General features: G+C 44.4%; 1 protein-coding gene across 2 annotated transcripts; it reads right to left on the bottom strand.

The window, feature by feature from the left end:
• Positions 1-1,426: 1,426 nt before the first annotated feature.
• Positions 1,427-26,691, bottom strand: PRPF6 (pre-mRNA processing factor 6). Of its 2 annotated transcripts, XM_014956612.1 has the most exons (22): positions 26,513-26,691; positions 25,482-25,606; positions 25,216-25,259; positions 24,291-24,409; positions 23,579-23,657; positions 22,482-22,658; positions 21,475-21,630; positions 20,678-20,772; positions 19,803-19,959; positions 19,451-19,613; positions 16,630-16,748; positions 15,735-15,953; positions 14,040-14,162; positions 13,093-13,214; positions 11,814-11,952; positions 10,690-10,809; positions 9,283-9,459; positions 8,303-8,436; positions 7,713-7,804; positions 5,888-6,002; positions 3,635-3,761; positions 1,427-2,758 (listed from the first exon to the last, which is right to left on the bottom strand). In XM_014956612.1, the coding sequence occupies exons 1-22, from the start codon at positions 26,581-26,583 to the stop codon at positions 2,606-2,608; spliced, it is 2,826 nt and encodes a 941-aa protein (XP_014812098.1). In that variant the 5' UTR covers positions 26,584-26,691; the 3' UTR covers positions 1,427-2,605. The 2 variants fall into 2 exon arrangements, with proteins under 2 accessions (XP_014812098.1, XP_014812090.1); XM_014956604.1 differs by lacking the exon at positions 25,482-25,606 and having other exon boundaries at positions 25,216-25,384.
• Positions 26,692-26,976: the final 285 nt, after the last annotated feature.

Below are 26,976 nucleotides of genomic sequence, written 5' to 3'. Positions count from 1 at the left end.
GGCACACACAGCAACATACCGCCGCAGACAGCACCCATATAACTTGTTTATTGAGCTCTATATATAGTTAAAATTCATAGGTGCCATAATCTATTTAAAAAACACACCGACATCTACAAACATGAAAAGGCTGTGAGATTGACGATCCCTTTTACCCCAAAAAATAAAGAAATTAATAAACAAAAAGCACCAAATGCAAGGAATGTAACCCCCTGGGCAGGGGGAAAGGGAAGCTACAGGTGGCAAAAGGAGCTCGATGCTGTTGAGCTCCATCTCCATCCAGCCCAGGTCCCCTTGCCCAGGGCTTCCAGCACATCCCAGTGCACGACACTGGGAAACAATCTCTTCTCTCACCACCCACAAAGGGCAACTCTCCTCCAGCAAATCCTTCCCCTGTGTCTTCTCAATCCCAGGGCTCTTGGGCAGCCTTTCCCAACAAATCCTTCAGGGATGTGGGTGTTCCCACCTGAGCAAGGGGCAGGGAAAGCGCACGGATCCCGATCTGTGGGCACACACACAGTATCTGGCTCGAGGGAGATGCTCCAAACGTAAATGAGGAAGATCTCCAGCAAGAAAAGCCATGGTCCCAGCCATCCCTCCCCATCCCAACACCCCCAGCCACCAAACGACAGCACCACAGGGCAGAGGGACTTATGTCCCACCATCACTCAGCCTTCCCAAGCACATCACCACGCTGGGAAGTGCCACAGCAACCAAAATGCCATAATTCCCTTCCCAGAGAGGTGGGATACAGCCCCCACGTCCCAGCACTTACACACATCACATCATGGAGAAAGAGTAAAAGCCGCGTGAGAAGCACAAGGGGCTGAGGAAGGAGCAGCACGTGCTGAAAGCTACTTTTTAGAATTTTTTGTTCCTCCTGCAGTTTCTGGCTCAGTCTCGAAATCCTGGCCTTGCCACATTCCCTGCCCATGTGTCCACCCTCCTCTTTTCACACCAGATTGATGTCTCTGTTCTCCTCCCCAAACAACCCCCCTTCCCCTTAGCCCACACACAGGGAGGATGCCGGTGACGGCACGAAACCCCCGAGCAAGAGTCTCTGGACTCCCAACACCTCTCACTCACCTTTGGGAAACTACAATTCCAGGGGACAGTTGTGATCTACACCCTCCTGAATGAAAACGCAGCTTCGCACACTTTCACCAGCTATTCAAGAGAAAGCACAAGAGTTTCCGTTATGAACTCAAAGGAAAACAGGCTTTTTTTGCCTCAAGACCAACCGTTTCCACTTCACCCGTGCTTAAACATGGGTTTTCTCACCCCTTTTTTGGCAAATGGCACAACTTGGTGTAACCACCGCTGGCAAACACGTTCCCAGGGTGGTGGGGGCCTGATAAGTTCAAAGGTTTCTGCTATCAGACTCGCTCTTCCCAGGCAAAGGGCAAGACCACACTCAAAGAGAACGTCAGGAAACGAAAAAAAAAAACAAGCTGTATTTTATACATATTGTCCAAACAAGAGAGAAGGGCTTTTCTCCTCCAACTCAATGCATTCTACGATGCACAAACACAGACTCGGATACTTTTGCTACATCCTAACAAATAAGACGTTACAGCTTTTCATTCAATGATCACAAGGAAGTCAGGTTTTTAAGGGTCAAAATAACACAGATCACAAGTGTAGAAAACTGCAGACAGCTTATAAAGGGTCCCAAACACAAAGTTTTTCCTCTCAAGAATCTGCTGCTTTCCTTCTGGACTTGAAGAGAGTCGTCCCAAACATCTCAACCCACAGCAGTTGTCACTGTCAAAGTGCACATTCTCTCAACGCCTCTGAATAAAGGTTGTTCCTTCAAAAGAACCTTCAGGGATCGCTGGATTTTGCCTTGTTACTTTAAAATACCACTGTGCTTAATGTGCTTAAAGAAATCAGACACCTAAAAGAATAAGGTTATACTATATACATTTTTTAAAAAATCGAGGAAAAGCTCCCTAAAAATATGCTCTTGAATTTCACAAAATGCTCCATCTGGAGGATGCTCAGGTTGGAGGAATATTTCCAAGTTGTGCTGCAATTGGCCAGCAGAGGAGACCAGGCTGACCCAGGTGTGTGGCAAAAAGTAATTAAAAAAAAAAAAGGGGCCATGAGCAGCCCTTCCCCTCGGCTGCCCCTTCTCCAGCAGAACTTGTCTCCTGCAAGGAACGTTCAGAGGATTCAAACAGCAGCAAAGCAGATTTGCTGCCACCAAACCAGCATCAGATGGGCCAAACACTAAGGAAACTGCACAGGGAGGGACAAGGCATGCCAGGGGAGAAACCAGGGGAACTGCTCAACGTCAGAATCTATACAAGCAACTAATCAAAGCTTGTATTTACAGGGTGGATTGAGGCATCAGAATGGAAATGCCAAGGGAGCCTCACAAGACTGCTCGTCTCTCCTGCGCGACACCAGCGTTCAGATGTGCTACAGACCCTGGTGACCACACCGGGTGAGCCAAGGGCACCATCACAGGGAAGAGGAAGGAGCAGCCTTTGGTTTTGGAAGAAATATCTTAAGATCTTTCAATCTGTGCCACCGTAAAGGCGAATGCACCGAAGCAGGTAAGTCCTACGGAGACGACTAAGGAGGCTGAAGGCAGCAAACTCTAGAAGGTGTTTTTAAGCTTGGCTGCCACAAGCACGAGAATCTCGCCGATCTTTTTCTGCCAGTTCTCTATGTCCTTGGAGACATCACACCAGAGCTCTCCGTGGCGAGGTTCGGCATTCTCACAGCGCTTCCTCACCTCTTCTTGTTGTTCCTACGAGGGAGAGAAACGACAGTTTGCACGTCTCTTAACACCCTGCTTTGTTTCCGCACAGAGACAGCAATTTAACAATCCCCTCCCTGACTCAAACCCTCTTCCAAAGCTTAAGGTGGGTTTTTTGTTTTGTTTTTTATCTCTTAACACCCTGCTTTGTTTCCGCACAGAGACAGCAATTTAACAATCCCCTCCCAGGTGGGTTTTTTGTTTTGTTTTTTAAAAGGCACCGTGAAAGCCCAAAACAAAATCCAGTGGCAGTGTGTCTCCTGCTTTGCTGAACAAACTGGCTGAATTACAGTCAAGCAAGTTTGGGCTACACCAGAAAAACTGCAGCAGAAACTTCCTCCGTGTTACCACCTGCACGAATTCTGTCAAGTGAGAGGTCTCTCTGAAGTTGGAAGATAAACACTCCCATCATTTCAGTAATATCAGGCAGTAAAAACCGCCGTAAGAGATTAGAACAGACTGTTCCTCTGGCTGTTTTCACGTGCAACCTTGTACTTGACACTTGTGAGGAAACGGGACCAGTTACACAAACCCAGCATCGCAGTTACAGGAAAATCTCCCAGGAGAAAGTCTGCGTTTTACAGGGGAAAGATTGATTTCACAGATATTTTTTTGTTGCACAAACGAGCATGACTGTGGACAGCAAAGCAGCCCGAAAGACAGCTCAGCTAACGACAGAGCCTTTTAAAAACCACCACACAGGCCTGTTCATGCTCATTCGTGACCAGGCGTGACAGCCTCAGCTGGGAGCCACACAGGCAGCGGCAGCGTGCTCAGCCCAGCATTTCCCAGTCCCCGGGACTGGATCACCAGCAACAGCCAGGGATTCCTGCTGCCTTTCCCAGCTGATCCCGGGCCCACGCTCACCTCCGTGCCGTGCTGCAGCTCAAACTTGTAAAAGAAAGCCCAGGCATCCCCCAGGTCAGAGTCGATCTTCACCGTTCGGTGGAACCATTCTCGGGCCTTGGTTATTTTACGCTCGCTCCAGAAGAGCCTGTTGAGAAAAGTGAAAGCGAGTCAACAAACAGCCTCTCTCTTTAGAGGAATGTGGCAATCCACCCAACTTAAAGGCTTTACAGATATTTCAATTTTGTACTCTCCCAAGAAGGAAACAGTAGATTTTGTAAGCGTCTGCTTACTGGCCTTCCCCTGGGAAGGGACATGAGAGAAGTGAAAAGATCATCCACCACTTCCTCTTCACTCTCCCCCAAGTGAAGCAGGTTAAATTAGCCCCAGGAAGAGGCCAACACTCCCAAGGAGGGAAGTATCACTCCCTGAGTTCAATCTCTGCCTCCCTGACCTCAGTCTTGGATCCTCTGAGCTCAATCTTTGCAACCTCAATTGCTTTGTTTTGTTTTTCCAGATCTGGCATAGACAGAGACAAGATCACACACATAATTGCTTTGTTTTGTTTTTCCAGATCTGGCGTAGACAGAGACAAGATCACACACACACACACCTATTTCCTCTCCTCCAATTTCTTCATATTTCAAGTCGATTTCAGTACCTAACAATTAAATAACTTCTTAAAGCTGAAAATTGCAAGCAGGTTCCTGGAGCCACGGCTCCACATCCCCCAAGCAGGCTCCAGGGGGGCAGACCTGCCTTGCCAGCCCCACTTGAGGAGGAAAGGGGGGGCACATCAGCTCCCATGCTCGAGCCCCAGCCTGGCACCCAGCCCGGGGGCTGCCACTGCACAAAGGTAACTCCCCAGTTCTGAAATGTCTCCCCAGTAATTAACCAGCTGAGTCAATAGTCCCTTGGTTTCACTCCTTTGCACCAAAGAGTTCATTTGAGCTAGTAAGGTCTTTATCAAATCAGCCAGCCATCGCTCATAAAGAGCTTAGCCAGTCATAAAATTATACAGCTTATGTGATTGTTTTTAAGCCCTATAATACTCTTGATTGTTCCACGTTAAATAAACTGTGATTTAAAAGAGCACGAACAATGATAGCAGAGGCTTAACACCTGCAAGTAGTGGCCATTTTCAGCAATACATTTAACAAAAGTTTGTCACGGCCGTGTGACACTCTGGGATTAATGCATCTACACACACCTCCTGATGGGAGGTGGAAGCTGTTTGTGCTGGGATTAACTGCAAAACCGTCTGAGGTTGCACCAGAAGGGGCTCGGAAGCAGTTTCCATAAAGCAAAAGTTAACATTTTTCTCACTTGCTGCTAAAGCTGAACGAGTCAGCTGTCACTGTCTGGCAGAACCCAGCGTTGCAGTCACTGGAGTGTATCCTACAGTTTTCTTTGGCTTATAAAAACAAGTTGTGAAATAATTGGGCAACTGTTTGGGCAACGTGCTTCCTGCGTTAACCTCTTCTGGTATTCACAAAGGAAGAGATGTCAGTTTGTTCCAATCACGACCGCTGAAGAGCCGTTCGCGCATCAGATTAGAAAGGACACGACGTGAGTCAATCCTAAGAGCGGTTTTTCATCACTGGAAGCCTCGCAACTCCATCTAGACAAGAGGACCATTCCTAATAGACTGTCTTCCCATTTCACCAAACTACAGTAGCCTGCATTCCAGGAAAGGCCACAACTGAAGAAAACCGACATTGCAGAAATTCAGGAGGAGAGAAAACTACGACAGCACAGAATTTAGCTCAGGGTTAAAAAAAATCTCTGACAGAATCTAGGATAGAGAGAAAATATGAAGAATACACAGTCAACCACACACAAAGTGAAAAATAACCAGCAAAATGGTCCCTATTTTCACAGGTCCTTAAAACACACCCTATAAAACTGAACTAAACCTGGTTCATCTGAGAGCACAGTGAAATCCCTCTGCAGGGACACAAAGATAGCGATTTTCAGAGCACTGATACGCAGCGCTGGGAAAGGACTCAGTGTGAGTGGATTTGCTGTCCATGCCGCAGCCCCAGGCCCACCAGAACTGGTTGAGGGCAGGCTGACACCCCCTGCTCTGAATCAAGGGAGAGCAGCAGATTTGCAGAGTTACCAGGAGACAGCTCCAGGGCTGTTCCTGGCTTTGAGGTTTATTCGAGCTGCTGCAGCCAGAACCAGAGGGTCACGCTCGAGCTCAGTGTTTCATCATGGACACAGCCACACACAGACATGGGCATTTTTACAACATCAAGCACAGGAACTCACTTGGCCACGGCCAACAGGACATGTGGGTCGTGTTCACACTTCTTGAGAGCATCCACACTCTTGGTCTTCCGTTGCGGTCGCGCTTCAAGGAAAATTGCCTCTGACCACAGGATTCCTTAATCAAATCAAGTAGGAAGATTAGTTTTAGTGTTATTTTGGAAATTAATCCTCCCCGTCCTGTCATGAGGCCAGTGCTCCCTAACACAAGCAGCACCATGGCCCCCACCCTGGTGATGAAGGACAGAGAAGGTCCAGGAAAGCTGGGCTTAATCCCTAGTTCCTTTCACTGCCAAAAGCAAGAAAGGAAATACGCTCAGAGGAGCATGAAATCTTCAGTGTCTCATGTCAGCCAACCATACCTGCTGAGCTCTTCAAAATAAAGCCTGAAAGCTCGTGTCTGCCAGGACTCTATCAAAGTGCTCTCACTTCCCATAACCTGCACCACAGGAACATGGACAAGCTTTGATGTGACAGATTGGAGCAGAATTCTTCTCGCTCTCTACACATAGGGTAAAGCCACATTTTTCAGGCCTCTATTTTCAGGTCTGATAAAGGCACAAACACCATTATATCTCAATTTTACTTTGTGCAGCTGCCCACAACAGCCATAAGCAACCAGGAATCAATTCAGCAATTGATGGACACAAGCCTTTGGTTCACATGACTGGAGGTGTCCAACAAACTAATTTCTGCAGGCTTTTATCCCAGTTTGTAGAGTTTTCTGATCGAGTTGGAAGTGATTTTATTTCAACAAAAACTGAGATCTTGCTCCCCGTTTCCATAGCAACAGGCAGATTCTGCAAAAAAAGCCTGTAGTGGCAAACACTCATGAAACATTAGGTCATTCACAAAACAAAGTGGGACTTGGGTGGTATTGCTTTGTTGACCCACCCGCATGGTGAGCAGCTTGCAACGAGTTTATCAGGTCATAAAAGTCACTTAATCCCCAATTATTTCACTGGGACTTCAACAGCCACCAATTAAACACCTTTCAAAACCTAGCCTGAAGGCGAGCTAAAAAAGGCTTGTCCTGCAGTAGACTACAACATTTTGTAGTTTTTTTGTGACATCTTCTCTCCAAAGATGTCGACATGTTTAAATAATTAAGTCTTCCCACAATTCTGCCAAAACCCAGGGAAGCGTTATGTGCTTTCTTCCTCCCATCCCAAGAGGGAAATGTTTCCACTGCTGCTTAGAACCAACTGACTTAGATTATATGACCTATTTGCCTCTTCTTAAATGAGTTAAAAGAATCAAAACCCAGGACTAAACGTTTATGGTACATGATCCCCTAATCATGACTGCAACTGAAATTTACTGCCAGCACAAGTTATTAAGCACACAGAAGTGCAACCAGTGCAGGCAAACCCACGACGGGAAGTCTCCTCTGGCCAGCTCTACTCCAATGAGACAGGGAAAAACCCATTCTTTCTCCAATGAGCTTCCTCTCTACAAACACTTGAGAGTCCTCCTTTAATTTTAAACCTTGGCAGACTTCTACCAGCTTCAGAGAAAAGCCACTCATATCCAGGGTGCTTTCCCAGGAAACCTGAGAACAAACTGTGGACCACAGACCCAATAATATACTGGATACTGCAGCAAAATGGAACTAACACCAACCCATGACCTTCCCAGTGTGAGACCACACAAAGCAACTGGGATTATTCACAAAGATGCTCAACGTTTCATTTGCAGAAGGATGACTGACAACTCTCCAAAATTTAGTATTTTGAGACCTGGTCAGAAAGGGCATCTTGGAAAAAGATGTGCCTTTATCAAGTGGGGAAAACAACTGCGTGTAAGATAGAAATGAGATCCATCTCACCTGAATTGGGGCATTCCTGCAACGCCTTGGCCATCAGAGTATTTGCAATATTCTTCAGCCCAGCTCTGTACTCCAACCGCACAGACTCTAACCTGGTAAGGGAGAGACTCCATGATGATATTTATGACAACACATTCATTATGCAGAAATAAACAGTGAGTCACATGAAGGTCACTGGAAATTGCAAACATCTGCCCATAGTCTGAAAACATGAAGGTGAGTGACTGACAGCTTCCCATTCCCCTCTGTCTGAAAATAAACATGATCTTTATTCTATAATGGCTTGGGTCAAAAACAATCTAAGAAAGGGATTGTAACAGAAATGAAGGATCCCTGGGGTTTCATGCTCTGTGCACTACAACCATCAGTAAAGAACTAACTAGTCCCCCCAGCTCCTCAGAGTAGCTACATACTAGCCAGGATCACCAAAGCATTTCTGGTATATAGAAATAGTTGATAATTGAGATGAAACTCTAGAATGGGCACAGTCATATGCTCCAGGCTCAAATGGCTGAGAAGATGTAAAGTAGCTGGTCTGAAGAACACATTGGCTTTGTAGCCCAAATTCAGTTCATCTCCACACAACTCACCAGAGATCTGGATTCTTTGGATTCTTTAGGCGGGACTTCTCCAAGATGGCTCTTGCTCTAGTCAACTGCCCAACTTTCTCCTCCAGCCTGGACAGCAAAAGCCACAGGGGTATGGAATGGGGGCACTTTTTCAACTGTTCAAATAAAAACCCAGAAGTGTGGTAGTAAGTAGATTTGAAAAAAAAAAAAAATAATCTTATAACCTCTATAGAAACCCCAACGTAATCCTGAAGAGTTTAGAAGAGAGCCAAAGCTGATAACACCACTCAAATTTCTCCTAGTTAGTCTTAAAGCACAGAAGTCAAGTTTCTCCTCTATCCAAAACAGTCGGGTACATCAACTATGACTGAGATATCCCAGTAGCAAGAGAAAGAATACACCTCCCTTAGTAATACACCCAACAATTTGTGCCCTGTCTGGAGATGGAGGGCTCTTACACACACCCAAGCTGCAGCAACAGTGTGTGCAGGGAACAGGCTGCCTTTGAAGCCTTGGAAGTTGTTAGGAGTGACTCTGGCACAAACCTGCTTCCACATTATTTCATGGCTGAGAATTTCAGAAGCATTCATACCCAAGGACACCCATTACCATTTAAAAGAGACCCGAGTGCTCTGTAGGACACCTCCTTTTACAGTGTGTATCTAAGAGCTTGTTAGGAGGCTTTTCTTTTAAGAGTTCTGCTTTTAGTCTTTACAGATCTTAGAGAATTATTGTGCAGTGACTTATTTCCTACCAGTGAGGAGTCAAGCATACAGCAAACTCTCTCAATTTTGCACATGGATACTGGGTAAGAGAAATTCTTGCTGCTTATTTCAAGGTCCTAATTTTTTTATTTTTCTCTTTTGTTTTTTTTTAATCAGTGACAGAGAGAACAGAAGTCACCTTGCCAGTTAGTCTGGGGCACAGCCCTCTTCGTTTTGATTCCAAGAGAGACCCCATGCCAGAAGCACAAAGCAAACCTGCAATAACATATATCTTACCCCTTGATTATAAGCCTCCCGGGCTTTCTCCACCAGCTCCTTTTGTTCCTCGATTTGTCCCTTCATCATCCACAGTTTGGGGAAGTCCTCATAGTGCTTCAGGGCTTCCTCACAAAGCTCCTGGGCTGCAGCGATGTTCCCAAGCACCCATTCTAACTTCACAGACTTCATGAAGACCTGAGAACAAACCAGAGCTGTTCAGCACCAGCAGCCATTGAAAAACCATTGGTCTGTCAATACTATGGGTTCCTGTTCATTGGAATGTTATTGATTAGCTACAGTTTGAAGTAAAATAAAAAATAAATAAATACCAGGGTTGAATAATAAGTGGGAAGCAACAACAATGAGAAAGGGAAATGCAAGTATTAAAGGAGTTGGAAAAGTGTGATCAACCTGTATCTTCCCAATTAGCATAGAGTTGACATTTGTATATTTGTATGAAAAGCACAGCTTTAAGAGCATGATCAATTAACAAACTTGAACCTGCTTCATCAGCCCCATCTGATCTCCTCAGATCCAAGCTACTAAGATCACCTCTTCTTATTTAGGGCTACAAGCGTCATCCTGCTAATTACAAACTGATACATATACTTTTCAGCCCCCCAAATGTCCTTCTTTTGGCTACATCTGGAACTTACAGCTGTAACAAATACATTATAGACTGAGGGCTGCATCACTTCTCTTTGATCCCAGTCCTCCCCGTTCCCAAATGCCCCCCACCATGACTTCACAAGAGAAGCACCAAGGCTGTGACCAGTGTTCAGCTCCAGCTGCCAGAGAAGTTCCCTGACTGACAAAGGAGGAAGAGGATGGTTTAAAAGATCTAGGATGAAGCACAAACTGGGAGCCAGGGCAGGCAGGGGGGAAACCACACTCTTTTTTCTTTTACTTGGACAAGTTAAGATGGTTCTGTACGGACAGCTGAAAATCAACAGTTTATCATACCAGAAGTAACTCTGGAGATAAACACAGGAGTGTAAGTTTAAACAACAAACTCAACCAGGGCTGTCTTTAGCACAGCAACAATAAGTGAGTCTTCTGTGAAAGTATTTTCTCTCTTTTTTTTTTTTTTTCCAAGCCGTGCCTTTATGCAACACAAACATTATACAAACAGCTGTAAACTGGGAATTTCCTGACTTTTGCCATTTGTGGAAAAAAAAACTGAAACCCTTCACTTGATCCTAGGCTTTTTCTTTTTTTTTCCCCCCTGTCACGCCGTGATTTTGTGTCGCAATTCGCTGGAGAAGCGCAGCAGCGAAGCAGCCACACAGGGCTGCAAAAGGCAACGGGCAGGGAGCCATGGGTCAACCCCTCAGGCTGCCCAGCCCAAGGAACTCCTCCTTCCGCCTCGACTCCCCCGTGGCAGAGAGGGGTCTTGGCCTCCCCCACCCCTTGGCACGTCCTTACCCTGGCAGTGGGGGCACTGCTACGGGCTTTGGCCAGCAGCCTCCTCGCTCTCTCGTACTCATTGTTTTCCGACTCCAGCTTCACGGCAGCCAGCCAGATCTCCTCGCTGTTGGGGTTGGCCTGCAAGAACAGAAAATGACAGACAAATGCACACACAGTGAATCAACAGCAGATTTAATCCCTCGTTTGATCCAGATTAAAATTGAAATCAGAGCTTTGTCAATCCACGCTAGGATTTTTTTTTTTTTGCAGTTCAAGCTCCTCCCAATCTTCTTTGACCTTTGAAGTTTATAGAAATTCTCCAAAACAGATGCGCAACACAAAGATATATGCCAGTTTAGAAGTTGGATGCTTCTCAATTGTTGAAAAGCATTAATGCTTGATCTTCTGAACTTCCAGTTTAAATACTGAAAAGATCATAGGCTCTGCCACAATAAGACCCTCTTTTTATTATCCCCGAGCAAAAAAAAATTGAAGCTTGAATTCCCAACCGAGATCTGTGAACACTCCTCCAATAAAAGTCATTCCAGTGGCAACAACCATGTCAAGAAGCCTCCAGGACAATAACAAGAAGCACCAAGAACAAATTTAGGAAGAAAATATCCTTTATCTTCCATCTCAGAACCTGTCATTTGGGTTTGCTATCACTTGGCTTTTAAACCTCATTCACAGTGTTAGAACTGTACCTCTCTGCCCACCTTTCTTTCAGCATCCAGGAGATAATTCCCTTCATTTTCCTGTGGATTAGTGGGTTTGGTCCAAGCCCAAAATAACAGAGTAACCTCATTAATTAGGGCAGACCACTAGCATTTTTATTGAGGAGATAGAAGACCCAACACAAGGGGATTCTGATCCATGACTGGGGTTGATGGGAACCATGGTAATAAAATTAATGGTTTGCAAAAGCAGAACCTGGTGTGGTGCTACTAAGAGTAGCAGTACATTCTTCCTTCCAGCTTGTCACTATTTTACAGGAGAGTATTTTGCCACATAAGGCAATCAAAGAACAGCAGAAGCCCTCATCACTTTGAAAGGCAGCAGGAATCAGGTGTTGAGAGAAAAAGCCCACTCTGTGTTCTTTACCTGTCGTACTTAACACCATCACACAAGTCCAACACACCCACCTGGAAAGCCAGGGCCAAAATGCTTCTGGCAGCTGGCACATCTCCTGCCAGCCACTTCGATTTGGCACCCATCAGCCACAGGACTTCTGCTTTGGGACAGTGAGCCACAGCTCTCTGCAAAAGAGCCTCCAAGGATTCCCTGAGACAAGAAAGAGCAAGTTATAATCACTCGAAATACTGCCAAAGGCGAGCTCTCACACCATTTCCACTATCACTCAATGTTATAAATATTGTTGCAAAGTCCAACGTTGTAAACCCTGATAAGTTGTTTCATAACAAGGAAAGGGTGGGGTCTTTTTTCACAAGGGTTCTGAAATCAGCTCTCCACAAACGGCTCATTGTTCAGACACCTTTCTTTGATAGCCTCTGCTGCACACAAACAGCTCATTTGTCTTGGAAAGAGCCATTCTTCTTAACAAACCTTAGTAGAAACTGAGACAGGAAGTTTTTCAGAATTATTAGAAGTTGGCTTGATCTTAGTATTTTTTTTTCTCCTCTGGAAAATATATTTTTCAGGTAGAACAAGGGGTTTAAAAGCCAGCCACCACGGGGAAACATGGCAGAGTAACATCAAAAGCAAGATACATACTTATCTAAAAAAAAAAAGGCTTGAATGAAGCAGAACTCAGCATCTGCAGTCACTCCCACACTATAGTCTTGTTGGCTTTAATAAGGATGACTCCACGTGTATAAGTTGTCTATGGTATAGATTGTTTGCTTTATTCTAAACTTTGGGCAGAAAGTTTCAGATGTGTAAAGCTTTTCGAATAAATGTCAAAATAAGAGGCCTGAGCTATGACAGCATAACTCTAATCTCAATAAAGAATGTGATACACAGTATGTTTAATCAGAAAATGCCAGAGATGCTCCAACAACTTCAGCAATGAAGTAATTTATCTATGAAAATTAAATGAAGCACATGCTGTATTTTTAGGTGATTTGCATCCCCAATTTTTTATAGAAACGCCTTCTCAAAGATGAGTGCCCCTACCTTGCCTATTCCTAGCTATTTTTACCAAGTAAACCCTACTGCAAAAGCAACCTTTGCAATAAAAAAAGACTTTTTATGACTTCATAAAACCCAAAGATGTCGTGACCACAACAATAACAGAGAAGGTCAGACCTGCAAGCGACGCCAGCAAGTTTCCACCAGCTGAACTAACTCTGCACGTGCAACACAGCACTTCAGGGCTCATCCTGTAGCTTTTCCACCTCCCCAAATCCACCACTCTGTAATGGGGATGAACCCCTGCACCCAAGGATCACACAGCAAACGTACCTCGTTCCATGGTTCTTCTCAAAGTACGCAGCTCTCAGCCACACGCTCTTCTTGCTGGGGAAAACTTGCAAGGCATAAGCATAAATTGCTCGGGCACACTCCAGAGCATTATGAGCAACACACTAAGGAAAAAAAACAAATCAGAACTAAGTCAGTTTCGGATTGCACTGAAAATCAAGTGCAAGAAGGATTGACACATGTATAATTCAACACAGAACTCGATAACTCAGAGTAACACATGAATTGGGGCATTATATATAATAGAACAGCTACTGTCTGCTTTTTTAAAGGAAGCAGGGAGGAAATTTTCAAGTGTCCTTCTATCAGAGCATAAGTATCACTGGTCTTTCACTGGGACTCACACACAGGCCAGCTCAAAACATCAGTAAGACATTGTAAAGGCTTTCATGTTTGCACTTCTTTTTTGATATTTTACAAGGAAAACTCTATGCGCTACAGCCTATGCCCCCACTACTGCTGTAACCCCGATCCAAGGCCAGTGAAACGGACATTTCTCAGGCTGAAATATAATTTAGTTTTAAGTGCATGTTCCAACTACTCCCCTAAAGCAAAGAAAGCCTGGTAAAACTTTTACCCACTCCCTTGTCCAGTCTTACATTAACTGTTGAGTTACAATGTTTACGCCTTGAAATTCAACTCCCTGTACCCAGACCCTCAATCCAAACCCACATTAAAAAAAAAAAAAAACCAACAAAAAACACAGCAAACAATCTATCACAACACCGACTTTTTGCTTGGTAAAATTCAAATCTGAAAAAAGTTCTACAATACAATAACCACCCAAGAAGCAAACTGGCCAAATGAAGGCAGATGCTGTGGGAATCACATCCACTCTCACTGATAAAAAAAAAATGTCATTTCCCCGGCTTCAGTTTAATTTCCCCCAATCAAAAAACCAAACCAAAACCAAACACAGCTGGACATACACTGTCTGCATCTTCCATCCAGGTGTGTTTCCGATCTTCTTCCTCAATCCCAATCCCAATCACAGCTCGCATGATTGCCTGGCACGTGGCCACACTTCCAGCTTTATCACATTCCTCGGCATCCTAGAAAGGAGAGTAAAGCCCTGCTCATTTTGAGGAATCAGCACGGGAAGTTATGATTCTGCAACAGCAGCTCCTCATGTGCAAACACCGAGACTATGTGGGTCACTGCCACGTTAAAAATATCTTATTACTCAAACATATCTTGACACTAACCAGTGAGCCTACACCCACAAGGAAGGTGCTGTAGTTGCACACAGAATCAATCAGAAACTGGGTAAGAATCAGAGCCCGTCACCTGCCTCCAGTGAAAAGGACTAAGTGTGACAATGCGTGGCCTTCCCAGCCTGAAAAGTCTCCTCTCTCCTGCCCTGGGCTGGGCCAAGCAGGGACCTGGCCAATAAAAAACTGCAAGGATTTGAGAAAGAAGAATCGTAACGTCAAAACTACTGATCTTCTTTCAGCTTTGGGTTGATTCCTAAGTCACAACAAGGGCTAAGCAATACCTGAATTTAAATGAATAGACCCTCAACCATTGTTAAGATAACAACACAAAGGTGCTCTCACCAGAGCACACATGGAAAAGTGGAGATTTATGACATATAAAACTTTTGGAAAGCCAAGCGTGTCTTGCTTAAACTTGTTAAAAAGGCCTCTGATCAGGTAACAGAAATGGAAGTTTTAGCACTGAAAAGGAACTCGAGAAGACAATGATGCAGAGGCTGTGGTGGTGTTTTTTTCTTAAACAGAAGTTGAAATTAACCTTTAATTGTTTTACTGCTGTAAAGAAAGTTATAATTCTTTTAGATGTAAACAAGGATATCCGTTTAATATTCAGTACTTTGTTCATTATCAATACTCTTGGTGTGCCAAAGAACATTCTGCTGCCTTGACCCACTGTAAGTGATTTTAGTAGCAAACTGGTTTAAAGACTTACATTTAAACAAAGCACAGTATGTATTCATGAGAAAAGAGGTTATTTTAACCTGAACATCAAGCCATTTAGATGGCAATAGTCTTTGAAGTGTCTAACTGAGGCAAGAAGCTCATGTACCACAGCTTTTGAATGTGATCAAAACACTGGAAACCCCTACAACATTTTGTAACATCAAAAATACGACAACCTCAGATGAATCTGTGCAGAAAATGTATTTTGTAAACGTCACTGTACAACACATTTCCACTCGGCACAGCCTCAGGACCACAAGCCAATAAAAGACTAACAGAACATTTCCTGCCTGCTGCATATGCAATATTTGTATTGACTTCTTACACCACCATCTGACAGAGACTTCTTTGGCAAACAGACACCTTTTAAGCCAAAAGAAACATATGCAAAAAAACGACATAAATCCTTCACTGGAGGCGTAAAGCCTCTGTCCTACTTAAGGCAGCAGCTGCTTCAACCTGAAGCTGGTTATCTTCCAAAACAGAAGTAAATCAGACATTCCTCAGCTCAACACACGCGGTGTTACCCCAGAGCATCACCTAACTGTGGCCTTGGCTCTCAGCTTTTTTAGTATTTTTCCACAGGGAGCTCCACTGATAAGCAAAATTACCCCATCCTACGATATCTTGCATCAAAACAGAACCTGAAGAGTTCCCCTGGAGCTCTAACCAAAACCAAGCAAATACCTGTATCCATTGCTCTCTGTTGATCTCCACACCGTTGGCCCTAAGCGATGTGATGGCTCTGTCAATGATTTTCTCCACCATCTGGGTGTTTCCATTGGCTTCCTCCAGTTTGGCAGCAGTAATCCAGATGTGACGATCCGTCGGAATATTCTCCCGGGCTTTGTTAAGGACTTTACGAGCGTTCTCATATGTCTCCAGCCTTGCCAGCGCCAGCCACAGCTGGGGAGCCACAAAAGATGTATTTTAGATGAGAACAAGGAGATGACAACGCCGCCGTACGGCAGCATCAGCCCAAAGAGATAAGCAGCTTTATGCCGTTTGCTACTGGTTGGCAATTGTCCTCGAATTAGAAGCAGGCAGCAGAATATCAATGAAGAAATACTAGAAACAGAGCCTACTATTGTCCTTAAAGCTCAGTCCTAATCATTTTAAGATATCATCTCTGTTTGCTGGGCTGCTGCACTTATATTTTCTGTTCACATCACCTTTTGAACAGCTGAATATAACACTCTGGCTCAGCATTTCAGAAACGAGCAACTTTGGTTTATATTCCCCAGGCTACATCTCTGCTTATTTTCACAACTGTCGAGGCACGAAACACGAAGGTGAACACGGCTAATTGGCTGCAGCAGGCACAGCAGTGCACTGGCATAACCAGCAATTACATGTAACAATTACACAGGAAAATGAGGCATATAATGACCACCAGACAATTAACTCTGGAGAAAAAAAAAAAAAAAAGCACAGTCCACTACTCATCACATCCTTCTAGTTGTATAAAGTGCGTGGTGGAGAATTCACACCGCACTCACCCTGCTTTTTGTTTTCAAAGCTCTACTTCCAACTTAAAGCAGTGTGTAGGGGGTTACTTTATTTTACTTTTTTAAAAACTTACTTCAACACTGGTCGGACAGCACTCCACAGCCCGACTCAGCATGATCCTGGCATCCTCAGGTTCTTCTAACTCCACGGCTGCTTTCCACAAACGCACTGAGTTTGGAACATGCTCAAGGGCTAGAGAGGCAAAACAATTACGTCAGTCATGACAACATAGTTTACCAAAGAGAACTGTATTTTTTAAAGATGATGTATTAAAGGCTTTGTCCTATTACAGATGAAATTTCCTGAAAGAGAGAAGGCAGGCAACTGTACTTCTACTAGCGAGAACTTAAAATCAGAAGATAAAAAAACTTACTTAATAATTTTGATTGGAAACAGGTTGTGGAGACCCAAGGGCTTTTTCCCTGCACAAGCTGTAATTGCATCCTCTTTGGTAAAACACGTCGCTGCACAAAGGCTCCAGTCTCAGCAAATGAGCACATGTAGGATTGTCAAAATCGGGCAGCCTAATCACGCTGGACCTCCTTTTTAAAAATGAGCCTCTTCAACACTAACTAATAACACAGCTTTATTCCTTAGATGTTGAAACTGTCCCTTCACAATTTAGTTGTCCCGTAGGCATCTCATAGCTTAATGGATCCCAGTTTTGCTTCCCAAAAAGTTACTCACTATGCAACAATAAAACAGAAGGATGCATAAAAGCTTAAAGCTATCACTGACACTAACACCCTAAGCCACTGAATCCACAGTGTTCTTTCTGCAATCCAGTATGGGCTCCCTCTAATTGAGAGTCTTTGAAGCTTCCTTAATCTTGTCCAAGAGTCAGCTACTGCTGGTAGAAACTGCATTCTCTGCAGAGTGTCCTATGTGTGCTGCCTGAAACATTAAAGTCTAAACAACAGCTTTGCTCAGTCTGTCTCTTCATAACCATATATTGCAAAGGGATATTGAGAAAATAAAGTGGAGGGGGGGGTTTAGCCTTTTGTGATTACAACTTCCACCACAGATTACAAATACTCACTGCATTGCAGCAGTAGTTTCATTGCTTCCATGGTGATTGTACACAAATACGTGATAGTAAGAGAGGACTGAGCACACCCTTCTGTGATAACACAAGCAGAAATGCAGGAGCACAGAAACAGGTGGGAAGAGGCATCTAAACCTACTTTGGAACTAGCCAGGCTTCAAGGCAAAGCTGCTCCTTCCACTGCTGAGGCTCAGCTTCAGAGCACATCCCAGCACTATAGAAATACACACAGCAATTACAAGCAGTGTGCACCAAGGATTCAGGCATTGACCGTTTCTCCTCGAGTCTGCAGCAGCAGGAGATTTTTCTGGAGAATTTAAGTGAATAACATCAGCCTGCAAGAGCTGAAAGCATCACTCAGCAGGACAGAACATGTTTTCGTAGATAGAGCATTCCATTTTTATACCTCAAGATACATTTTAAACACTCAGTTTGCTGGCTCTCCAGTCAGAGAGGGGCTTTAAAAACTCCAGAGGTTCTGCTGGATGTTAGGAATTCACACAGGCAAAAGATTATGAAAGCTCACACTGCACTGACATTACCTGCCATTCAGTCTTCTGTATTTTAGGAGAAATAATGGGTTAAACTGCCACTTATCTTAAGGCTGTCTATACAAACAGCTCCAGACATCACACTGCTGATGTTCCCTAGGTAGCAGAGGAGCAATGGGAAGCTCTTAACGTGCAGAAATTGGAAAGAGAATGAAAAATCATGTTCCATTCCACTAAGAGCTTTGTGTTAGAGACTAAGTGGGTGGTTCCAAAAACCGAAGCAAGATGTTTTTCTCTTCACAACTACAATGTTTAAAGCAAAACTCAGTACTTAATGTGTAAGTCATTGCTTTCACACAAGATGCTCTCCCACCTGAGCTGGACTCAGAAATCTATTTCTGCTCATGGGAAAACGTTTTTCTGTTCAGCATCTGTTACTGCCCTTGAGAAGTTCACACAGTGTCACAGGAGCAACACTTCACAGCACATGGCACTGTTTAGCCAATGAAAATTAAAAAGCTATTGAATAGTTAATACCAGAACTCTTACAACTTCAAACTGCCAGGAGTCTTTAAGCACCTTTCATCCATACACAGTAAGAGGTCATTTCACCAGAGATGTGCAATTTTACATGCAATAGTAAGAGGTAGGAGGCAATTTCCTTCCTTTGAAGCCAAGCCATTCAGTACTGCAGACAGCCGCACAATGACTTAGTAAATGTATTAAATCCAGACCCTTTTCCCTGTCTAGACTAAAGTCAGGAGATATAATTGATACAATTCAATAGTCATGAAGGATCTAATCTCTACAGATGCAGGGACTGTGAAGCAATCAAAGAAATAATACTATAAACCTGAGAGGAGGACCTGGGTTCAGGACAACACAACAAACTGCTGTTAAAGAGAACATGGTTTGGAAAGACAGTAATTCCACAGAAGACTAAAACCTCCATGTGCACTACAGCAGAAGATGTAAGATTTTAGGTAAGCACCACAGAGAAAAGCTGTTTGCCAAGAGCACAGAACTTGCTACAACAAAGCAAACCCCAAAGCCCACCAGCCCCCAAAGCTCCTCCACCAGGAATCACTGTGGTCTCTAACAGGTTACAGCCAAGTTGGAACTCAAACACAAAGTCAAGTATCTGTTCCAAAAAGTATGACAAGGTGACAGTTAAAACACCCTTTCTCCTCAGGGCATCATTTTTTAATTACTTTCATCTACTTCTCTAACTTTGATGAAGTTGGAATTGGTTTTGGTTAGTGAAACATCATTTTGCAATTGCTCAGTGACAACTTACAACGCAACACAAAACAGAGGGAGACTCAGACTTTGTTCCCTGACCTGGCAGGAGCTCTCACCTTTCCTAAGGACGCGTTTCTTTGCACGGATATCTGTCTCCAGCTCTGCTGCTCTTATGTAGATTCGGACAGACTGGGGGAGGTGGCGGACAGCTTGGGCCACAACAGCCTTGGCTGTATCTCCAGGCTGAAGCCGAGCAGCTTCTAACCAAACATCTTCACTCTGTCAGGAAAAAGAAACAAGCTTCCTTAAAATGAGAGCTTCTAGCTAAATATGTATTCTTATAATACTGCAGATAGTTAAGCTGTATCAGATATTGCCTGATACAAGCTTAATAGATGATGCTGCTCATAACCATAATCTTTCCCTACTGGCCTGCAAGGATCAGCAGGGATGCAAAGCAATCCTGACCTTGGGGCACATCTCTGTTCCTTTCATGATGAGGTTTCGAGCCACTTGGAGTTTGCCAGTGACCTCCTCCAGTCGGGCTGACGCTATCCAGGCTGGTGGATGATGAGGATTGGTCTCTCGTACAGATTTCAGGAGCAAACGGGCTTTCTTGATATCACTAAAGGAGGAGGAAAGACAGGCAGGAAAATTTTCAGCACGCTAAGGAACAATTCTCCTGAATCACTAAGTGCTTTCCAGGCAGTCCTTCACAGCCACACGCAGATGCACAGTATCTGTGACCTCAAATGTTTCCACAAATTCCACTCCCCAAACAAGCTCACATTATACAATAACACAGCAAGATCACAGTGAAAACCAGTTAAGTATTTAAGTAAGATTTGTAGGAATTACAGCTGGGCACTTGCAGTCGGAAACTGATACGCACAAGCGTTGATTTAAGTCAAGCATTAGCATCAACATTTGCACACATTGCTTTGACTTAAATGGCAATTCTTTACAAAAGAGGTGTCAAACTTCAGGTTAAAGAGGTTTTCAGAGGTTGTCAATCAAGCCTAAATTAGCAGTACACAGGTACAATTAACCAGGTTATTTCCTGGCTGGCAGACAGCCACACACTGCCATCACTCTGGCGTGTTAGTCCAGGGATAGAACAGAAACAATCCCCACAATTGATGCATCCAGGTCAGATGCTAAATCCATCACTTGAAAGACTATACCAGATCTCATGTTAAAAGAATTCATCCTCAAAACCTCACCTAGCATCTTTTACAAATTAAATGCCAGCTGAAAGCCACCCGCTCAGACAGATTTCCATTTATATGCAGGATCACAGCCATTACTAAGAGGATAAATCAGTTAATCCTTCTTAAACTTACTTGATATCTCCTCCATGTGTGGGAATCATTGAATTCAAGTCTGTCAAATATCCTTTCGGGTCCACTACAGTCTGGCCACTCACAGAGTCCGACACCTGGAAAAGTCAAGTCAGCACTCCTGAAATGACCATTCACAGCCCCAAAATCTGCCTGCACACATTAAAGACTGAAAGAGACTCTGCAGCTGTGCAGGAAACCTAAACATTCCTCTGGTACCAAAACCAGTGAAGGAGGAAAACACAAAGCCCTGCTCATAAGCTTTTTTCCCACTTCTAAAATGAAAAACTATGACGTTAAAAATTTAGTACTGCTGAAAATCCAGAAAAAAGCAGCTTGGCTTTCACTCACCAAAAAGTCTTACAGCCCTGCCAGCTAAAGTTCATCTTTTTAGTTTAAACCAGATTTAGATGGGAAATCAATGAAAAAGAACAGAATTCAACAACAATTTAATAGTCTTTTTCAGCATTTTGTCTTGTACTCCTACACAGACAGAAGATATGCTTCCCTTGGTAAAACTACCAGTGCTGTTTGCCCAGAGTCCACCTCTGGTATAACAAGGCAGTCTGTTCCCTCAAAACGACCAAAACTTCCAGGATCAAACTGTTATTTCTCAGGAAATTCTACTGGTGTAAAGAGGATGAGATTTGGGCAGGAGGAGGACAAAATTATTTCACAGATGAGCTGTTTCTTCTAGCATCCAAGAGAATAAAAGACTTTTCTAAAACCAGGTCTTAAAGAACAGCCCACCACCAAGCCTGGGTAAATCTGTGACAGATGCTGCCTCCCAACATCCTTACCTGGCTGAGCCTCATGTCCATCAGGGTGTTCCTGGCTTGGCCGATCTTCCTCATATCCAATTCACCTGTCCCAGGTGTCATTAAGCCTGGGGTCATTCCTCCTGGGTAGGGAGTATTCAAGCCCCCTGGATACGGAGTATTCAACCCACCAAATTGCTAAAAACAAGAGTGAGAAAAATACATTCCTGAAATCTCTTCTGAGATTCCAAAAATAATTCGGGCTGTTGGCTGATCTGCTCTTCTCCAGTGGACACAAGACAAAGATGCCAAAACCCCACAGGTATTTCTGAAACAGTGGCTTCCCTGAACCACAAAACGTTTCTCACACAGGTTTTGCAAATCTGTAAGTAATTACTCCATTTTTATCAAGTCAGCGAAATAAGGAACAAGAAAGTGATTAATTAGAGCACAGGCATCTAAATCTAGCATATTTAAACAAGAATACCCACAAAGTTGTCCCATGGACATCTGGTGCCAGTACAGAGCTAGTCAGCTTCTCCTGTAACTGTACGACCGTAGTAGCCTGTGGCCATGTAGCAACAACCTAAATGACTTAATTTTCAGTTGATGGAAAGGCAAATAATTTTTAACACAATTGCTCCGGGGCTGAGCAAACCATTAGGTGAAAACAAGTGTTATTTTCTATTCCATTTTTGCAAAATGTTGTTGTAACAGAAAGAGATGTTGGATATGCTCACCAAAAATCATTGCCACCATTCTACAGCCAGAGAAAAGAAAAAGAAACACGTTCTTCCATTTTCAACACAAGAACCAATCTTTCCCCGTCTATCCTTGAGTTGTGCCTGGCAACGGGTATGCACTGAAAGACTCCAGGAAACACAGGAATTTAACACCCAACAATTCCTTGGACAGACTTACAAACTACAGCAGCCCTTTTTGGTCAAATATCTTTTTTTTTTCCAAATGCCACTAACGAATCCACGTTACCTTCATCTCTAATTACAAAGCACAGATCACACCTTCACCAGGTTCGCTTTCATACTGACCGTTTGGCGTGGGTCCACGGAAGTGTGATTCTCCCCCGACTGTAAATGCTTTGCAAAGAAGCTGTCGGGCACAGGAGTCAGCTTCTCGTAACGAGGATTCCTCTGACGCTTGTTCCTGGCATCACCAACTTCAGGAATGCTCAGCCACTCTTCTTCCGTCACCTCCGCCAGCTTCCGCTATTCAAACAGGAGGTGTCATCATTATTTGCTGTAGAAATGCATGCCTTTAAACTGTTTTAATTTTTTAAGAGATTTTTCTTTAAAGAGTACAACAATTAAACACTTAAAAGTCAAAGGTCAGATTTTTCTTCTAATCCAATGTACAAAAGAATTAGATGTATTTAATTAGAACTTGGTTTTAGTCCAGACTGAGATCCCAAATCAATGGTGTTATTAAATTCAGTGCTACAAATATTCAATTAATCTCAGCGCCTGCAGCATTGAGTGGTTTATTATTAATCATTAGACAATAGCTTAGACAATACCCTTTATTTAAATAAGATTTAGAGTCAGGACATCCTGCTCAAACACTATTTCAACGCCAACAAGCTATCAGTCCCTCAAAGACAGAAGCGTAGCACCTTCTCAAGAACCGATGTGAAATCACAATAAAGCACAAACCAAAAGCCTAGTATCAAAATTTGCATAAATTTCCCTACAAGGGAAATGCTCAACAGGCAGAATCACTGTATTCTCCCATATCTCTACAAATTAGCTTATAAACACCCACTTTCCATCCACTGAGCGCAGCCCTGAATGCCGCTGTCAGTGGAGACAACGTTGCTTCATCATTTACTGCAGATTCCCTCATGCTCTGATTTAATCAGCACAACCAATTACACTGTCTGTAACTGGGCAACTGACTGGAAATTATACTGCAGTACCTGACAGAGCTTCAAACCAAGGAGAGGTTCTGCACCACTGGCTGCCAGCTTTGTATTCCTTTACTTACTTTTCCAACAGAAAATAATTCTATCCTGGAGGATAAGGAAGTACTTGTTTGCTAACACACAAAATCTGAGCAAATAAATACAGAACATATGTCCACCTCTCAGATATGAAAGATAAAAGCCATATTTCAGACATTTTTTCCTTACTTTCAAGTCGGAGAACTGCTGCTGAATTTTGGGTCGTTCCATACGGTATTTTTCTATTTCCTCTTTTTCTCGTTGTTCCCTTAGGAGAAGGAATACTGCAGTTATGCTCAAACACATGGCAAGTCTTTAAACAAAGTGTTGACATTGCAGAAAAATGTGTTTGATCACAGCTAAGGCATTAAAAAAAGCACTTTTTCCAAGCTTAGATTATCACCATTACGAGAGAGATGTCTTTTCAATTAAGACAATATCATCAGTGTAAAAACAGAACTTCAGCCTTTAACGTCCTCTTACCTGTAGACCAGGTAATGACTTCAACAACTTAAATAACACTCACCAGTTTACACGACACCTGCATTGCATGAATTTTCTGACAGTGTGCTGTGCAGTATGTGATGTGTCAGAACCAGCCACTCGGCATCTCCCCACATCATCTTAATGAGCCACAGTGAATCTTAATTAGCTACAGTGAAGCAATTCAACCACATCAACTCGCAGAGCAAGTTGTGCAAAATTCCCCATCATCCTTAAAACTTGGAAACCTCAGGGTCAAAGGTATGGCATTAAAACAAATAAAAACTGCATACACGTCTGAAAACGTACCCAGCAGACAAGGACAAAATCTGAACTGGAAAATGGAAGAGGGAGAGGAAAACTCTAAAATTCAAACTAACTGGAAAATACTCCCCACCAGCATTGCAATTTATCCTACCTTCTTTCTTTTCTGCGTTCATCCATCCTCTTGTCCAAAGCTGCATAAATAGCATCTGCTTCCTCATCATCTTTTTCATAGGGACCACTTGAGAACAGGCTCCCAGCATACCCATTGAACTAAGAAACAGGAGAGAAAGAGGAAAACAAAAGCAGGGAAAAAAAAGAAAACAAAAGCAGAATCCTGAGTTTAAAGCTCCTGTTATGTTCCTGCTCCAGCCAACAGTCACCCATAAGAAGGCAAATGCACGAGCAGGCTATTTCTAACAACATTGCATCAGACTAACACATCCCTAAATAAAAGCAGCTTTCTTCTACCACCCCAACTGTTTATTCTCTCCCACACAATTTCAAAAGCAAAACTGCTTCAAAATTGCTTCTCTTTCAAAACTGTTTCTATTAAGCAATAAATGAGATCCCAGTATAGAAAGGCCATTTTCTTCCACTAACCGCTTTTATTTTTTTAAACTACTGAAAGCAAACAAAAAGAATAACACATTTAACTAACCAAAGTGGGATTTAAACACAAGAGACTACACAGGCCACATAAAGACAAATATACATCAAACCACAAGAGCTTAGATTTCATTTGTGCAGAATGAAAAAATACATCCCCCAAAGTACTTAAACTAATCTTTTATTTATGGATCTCTTCCTAAGACTCTCAGGGCTTTGTATAGATAATTAAACCACAATAGGTGTACCAACACCACAAGAAAAATCTGCAAGCACTATGCCATTATATATAATGATGTCTCAATTTAAAAAAAAAAAAAGAAAAAAGGAAGTGCTGCTCACAAACTACAGGAAATTCTGGCCTTGAAACCTCAGCTAACAAGAGGGTTTCACAGAAGGAGAGGAGGGAGGTAAAGGATTCCCCTTCCACTAGGGGAAAAACATCTCCAGGATGATGAAAATCTCATCACCTCATCATAATTGGTGTCGTTCAAATCTTCGTCGTCATCATCCGCCGTCTGATTCTTTTTCATTTGATCCCCAACAGTTCTCTTCCCCGGGGGAGCGTGACGATCATCCACAGGGTCGTTGGCATCACGCGCAGGGCCAATGTCAGAGCGGGTGGTGAAACCTGTGGCTCTGTGTTATCAACCAGTAGCAGCTATTTAGCACACTCTGTCCAAATTACTACTGACAGCAGACAATATCATTCTTTTACAAGAATAGCATCAACCACCCGTCTGATTCTTTTTCATTTGATCCCCAACAGTTCTCTTCCCCGGGGGAGCGTGACGATCATCCACAGGGTCGTTGGCATCACGCGCAGGGCCAATGTCCGAGCGGGTGGTGAAACCTGTGGCTCTGTGTTGATCAACCAGTAGCAGCTATTTAGCACACTCTGTCCAAATTACTACTGACAGCAGACAATATCATTCTTTTACAAGAATGGCACCAACCACTCCCCATCCCCATCATTGATAAAGCCTGGGAGGAAAATCTATCCTTTTATAGGGGCAACTTTATCTACAAAGACACTACAATCACTCAGCTCACTGCTCCACCTCCTACGGAGAGATGCTCTCCCTTCTAAACTGCATCTCTCAGTGGAACACATCAAAAAAGCTGATCCTGCAGGTTTTAAGGCGTTATGGGGTGGGGAACTGGGTGACTTGGGCTCGTCAGAAACCCCACACGCAACTGGCCAGCTTTTTACGGGGCAGAGTTGACAGAATCACCCCAGTGTAAGGCCACCAACAAGCCAACAGAGGACAAACATCAGTCACAGCCAGCAAAGGGCCACCAAAATCTGTCTCCCCCTGTTCCCAGCACAAATACAACCAGATCTGGTGATTTTTAACAGGGGCCCACACACATACGCAGTTATCAAACCCAGAGGGACACAATGCCCTCCCAAACAACGGCCTCTAAAGCACCCAGGAACTTATCCCCGGCGCCAGACCCGCATTTAAATACAAAATCGCCCCTCTGAAGAGCAAACGCGAACCATCTCGTAGCAATAACACCTGGAAAACAGAGTAGGCCGCACGGAAGCCGCGGCCTGCCCCGAGGGGACAGGGATGGACGGGGCACGGGCACCCAGCCAGGCACCAAAAGGGGCTCAGGGGCGTCCTGGGACCCGGCGAGGAGGACAGCCGGGGGGTGAGAGGGGTCTGGGCGGGCGGCGAGGCGGGGGAGGCGGGACCGGGGCGGACAAGGCCTCGGCCGGGCCCGCGGGGGGAACCGAGGGGAGCGCGGGCGGCGCCTCACCCGCGGCCCAGCCCCGGCACGTAGCCCAGGGGCGCGGGCATGCCCAGGAACGGCTTCTTCTTCTTGTTCATGGTGCCGGCGACGGCGGCGGAGGAGGAGGAGAACCAAGACCGAAGGCGGCGGACAGGCGGCGGCGGCGAGAGCTGGCAGCACCAGCGGGAGGGGCCTTCCCAGGCGGGCAGCGCGGCGCTTCCGGTCCCGCGCGGGGTCAGAGCGCCCCCTGGCGCTGCGGCGGCCCCCGGCGGCGGTGCTGAGCCCTGCGCGCATGCGCGGTGCTGCTGCGCCCTGTCCGTGCGGGAACGCGGGCACCGGCCGCACCGCATCCGGGCGCGTGTGCTCACACGGACACACACACACACACACACGCACACACACCCCGCGGCTGCATGCACGCCGGCACACACGCGCGTCCGTCTCTCCCGCCGCCTGTGAGACCCGCCGTTCCCCCGGTGCCGGCTGCGTCC

The sequence above is a fragment of the Calidris pugnax genome, unplaced genomic scaffold (assembly GCF_001431845.1).
Source record: "Calidris pugnax isolate Ruff unplaced genomic scaffold, ASM143184v1 scaffold50, whole genome shotgun sequence".
In the NCBI taxonomy this organism is placed as follows: domain Eukaryota; kingdom Metazoa; phylum Chordata; class Aves; order Charadriiformes; family Scolopacidae; genus Calidris; species Calidris pugnax.
Note: the sequence above shows the minus strand (reverse complement) of the source record. Positions and strands in the feature narration are given on the sequence as shown.

Excerpts from the sequence above, each read along its gene's own strand:
- PRPF6 (XM_014956612.1), bottom strand. The coding sequence starts at position 26,583 with ATGAACAAGAAGAAGAAGCCGTTCCTGGGCATGCCCGCGCCCCTGGGC. Across the intron at positions 25,260-25,481 it reads AATGAAAAAGAATCAGACGG|CGGATGATGACGACGAAGAT; the intron begins GTGGTTGATGCT and ends AGAATCAGACGG. Across the intron at positions 2,759-3,634 it reads AGCTGCAGCACGGCACGGAG|GAACAACAAGAAGAGGTGAG; the intron begins GTGAGCGTGGGC and ends TCTCCCTCGTAG.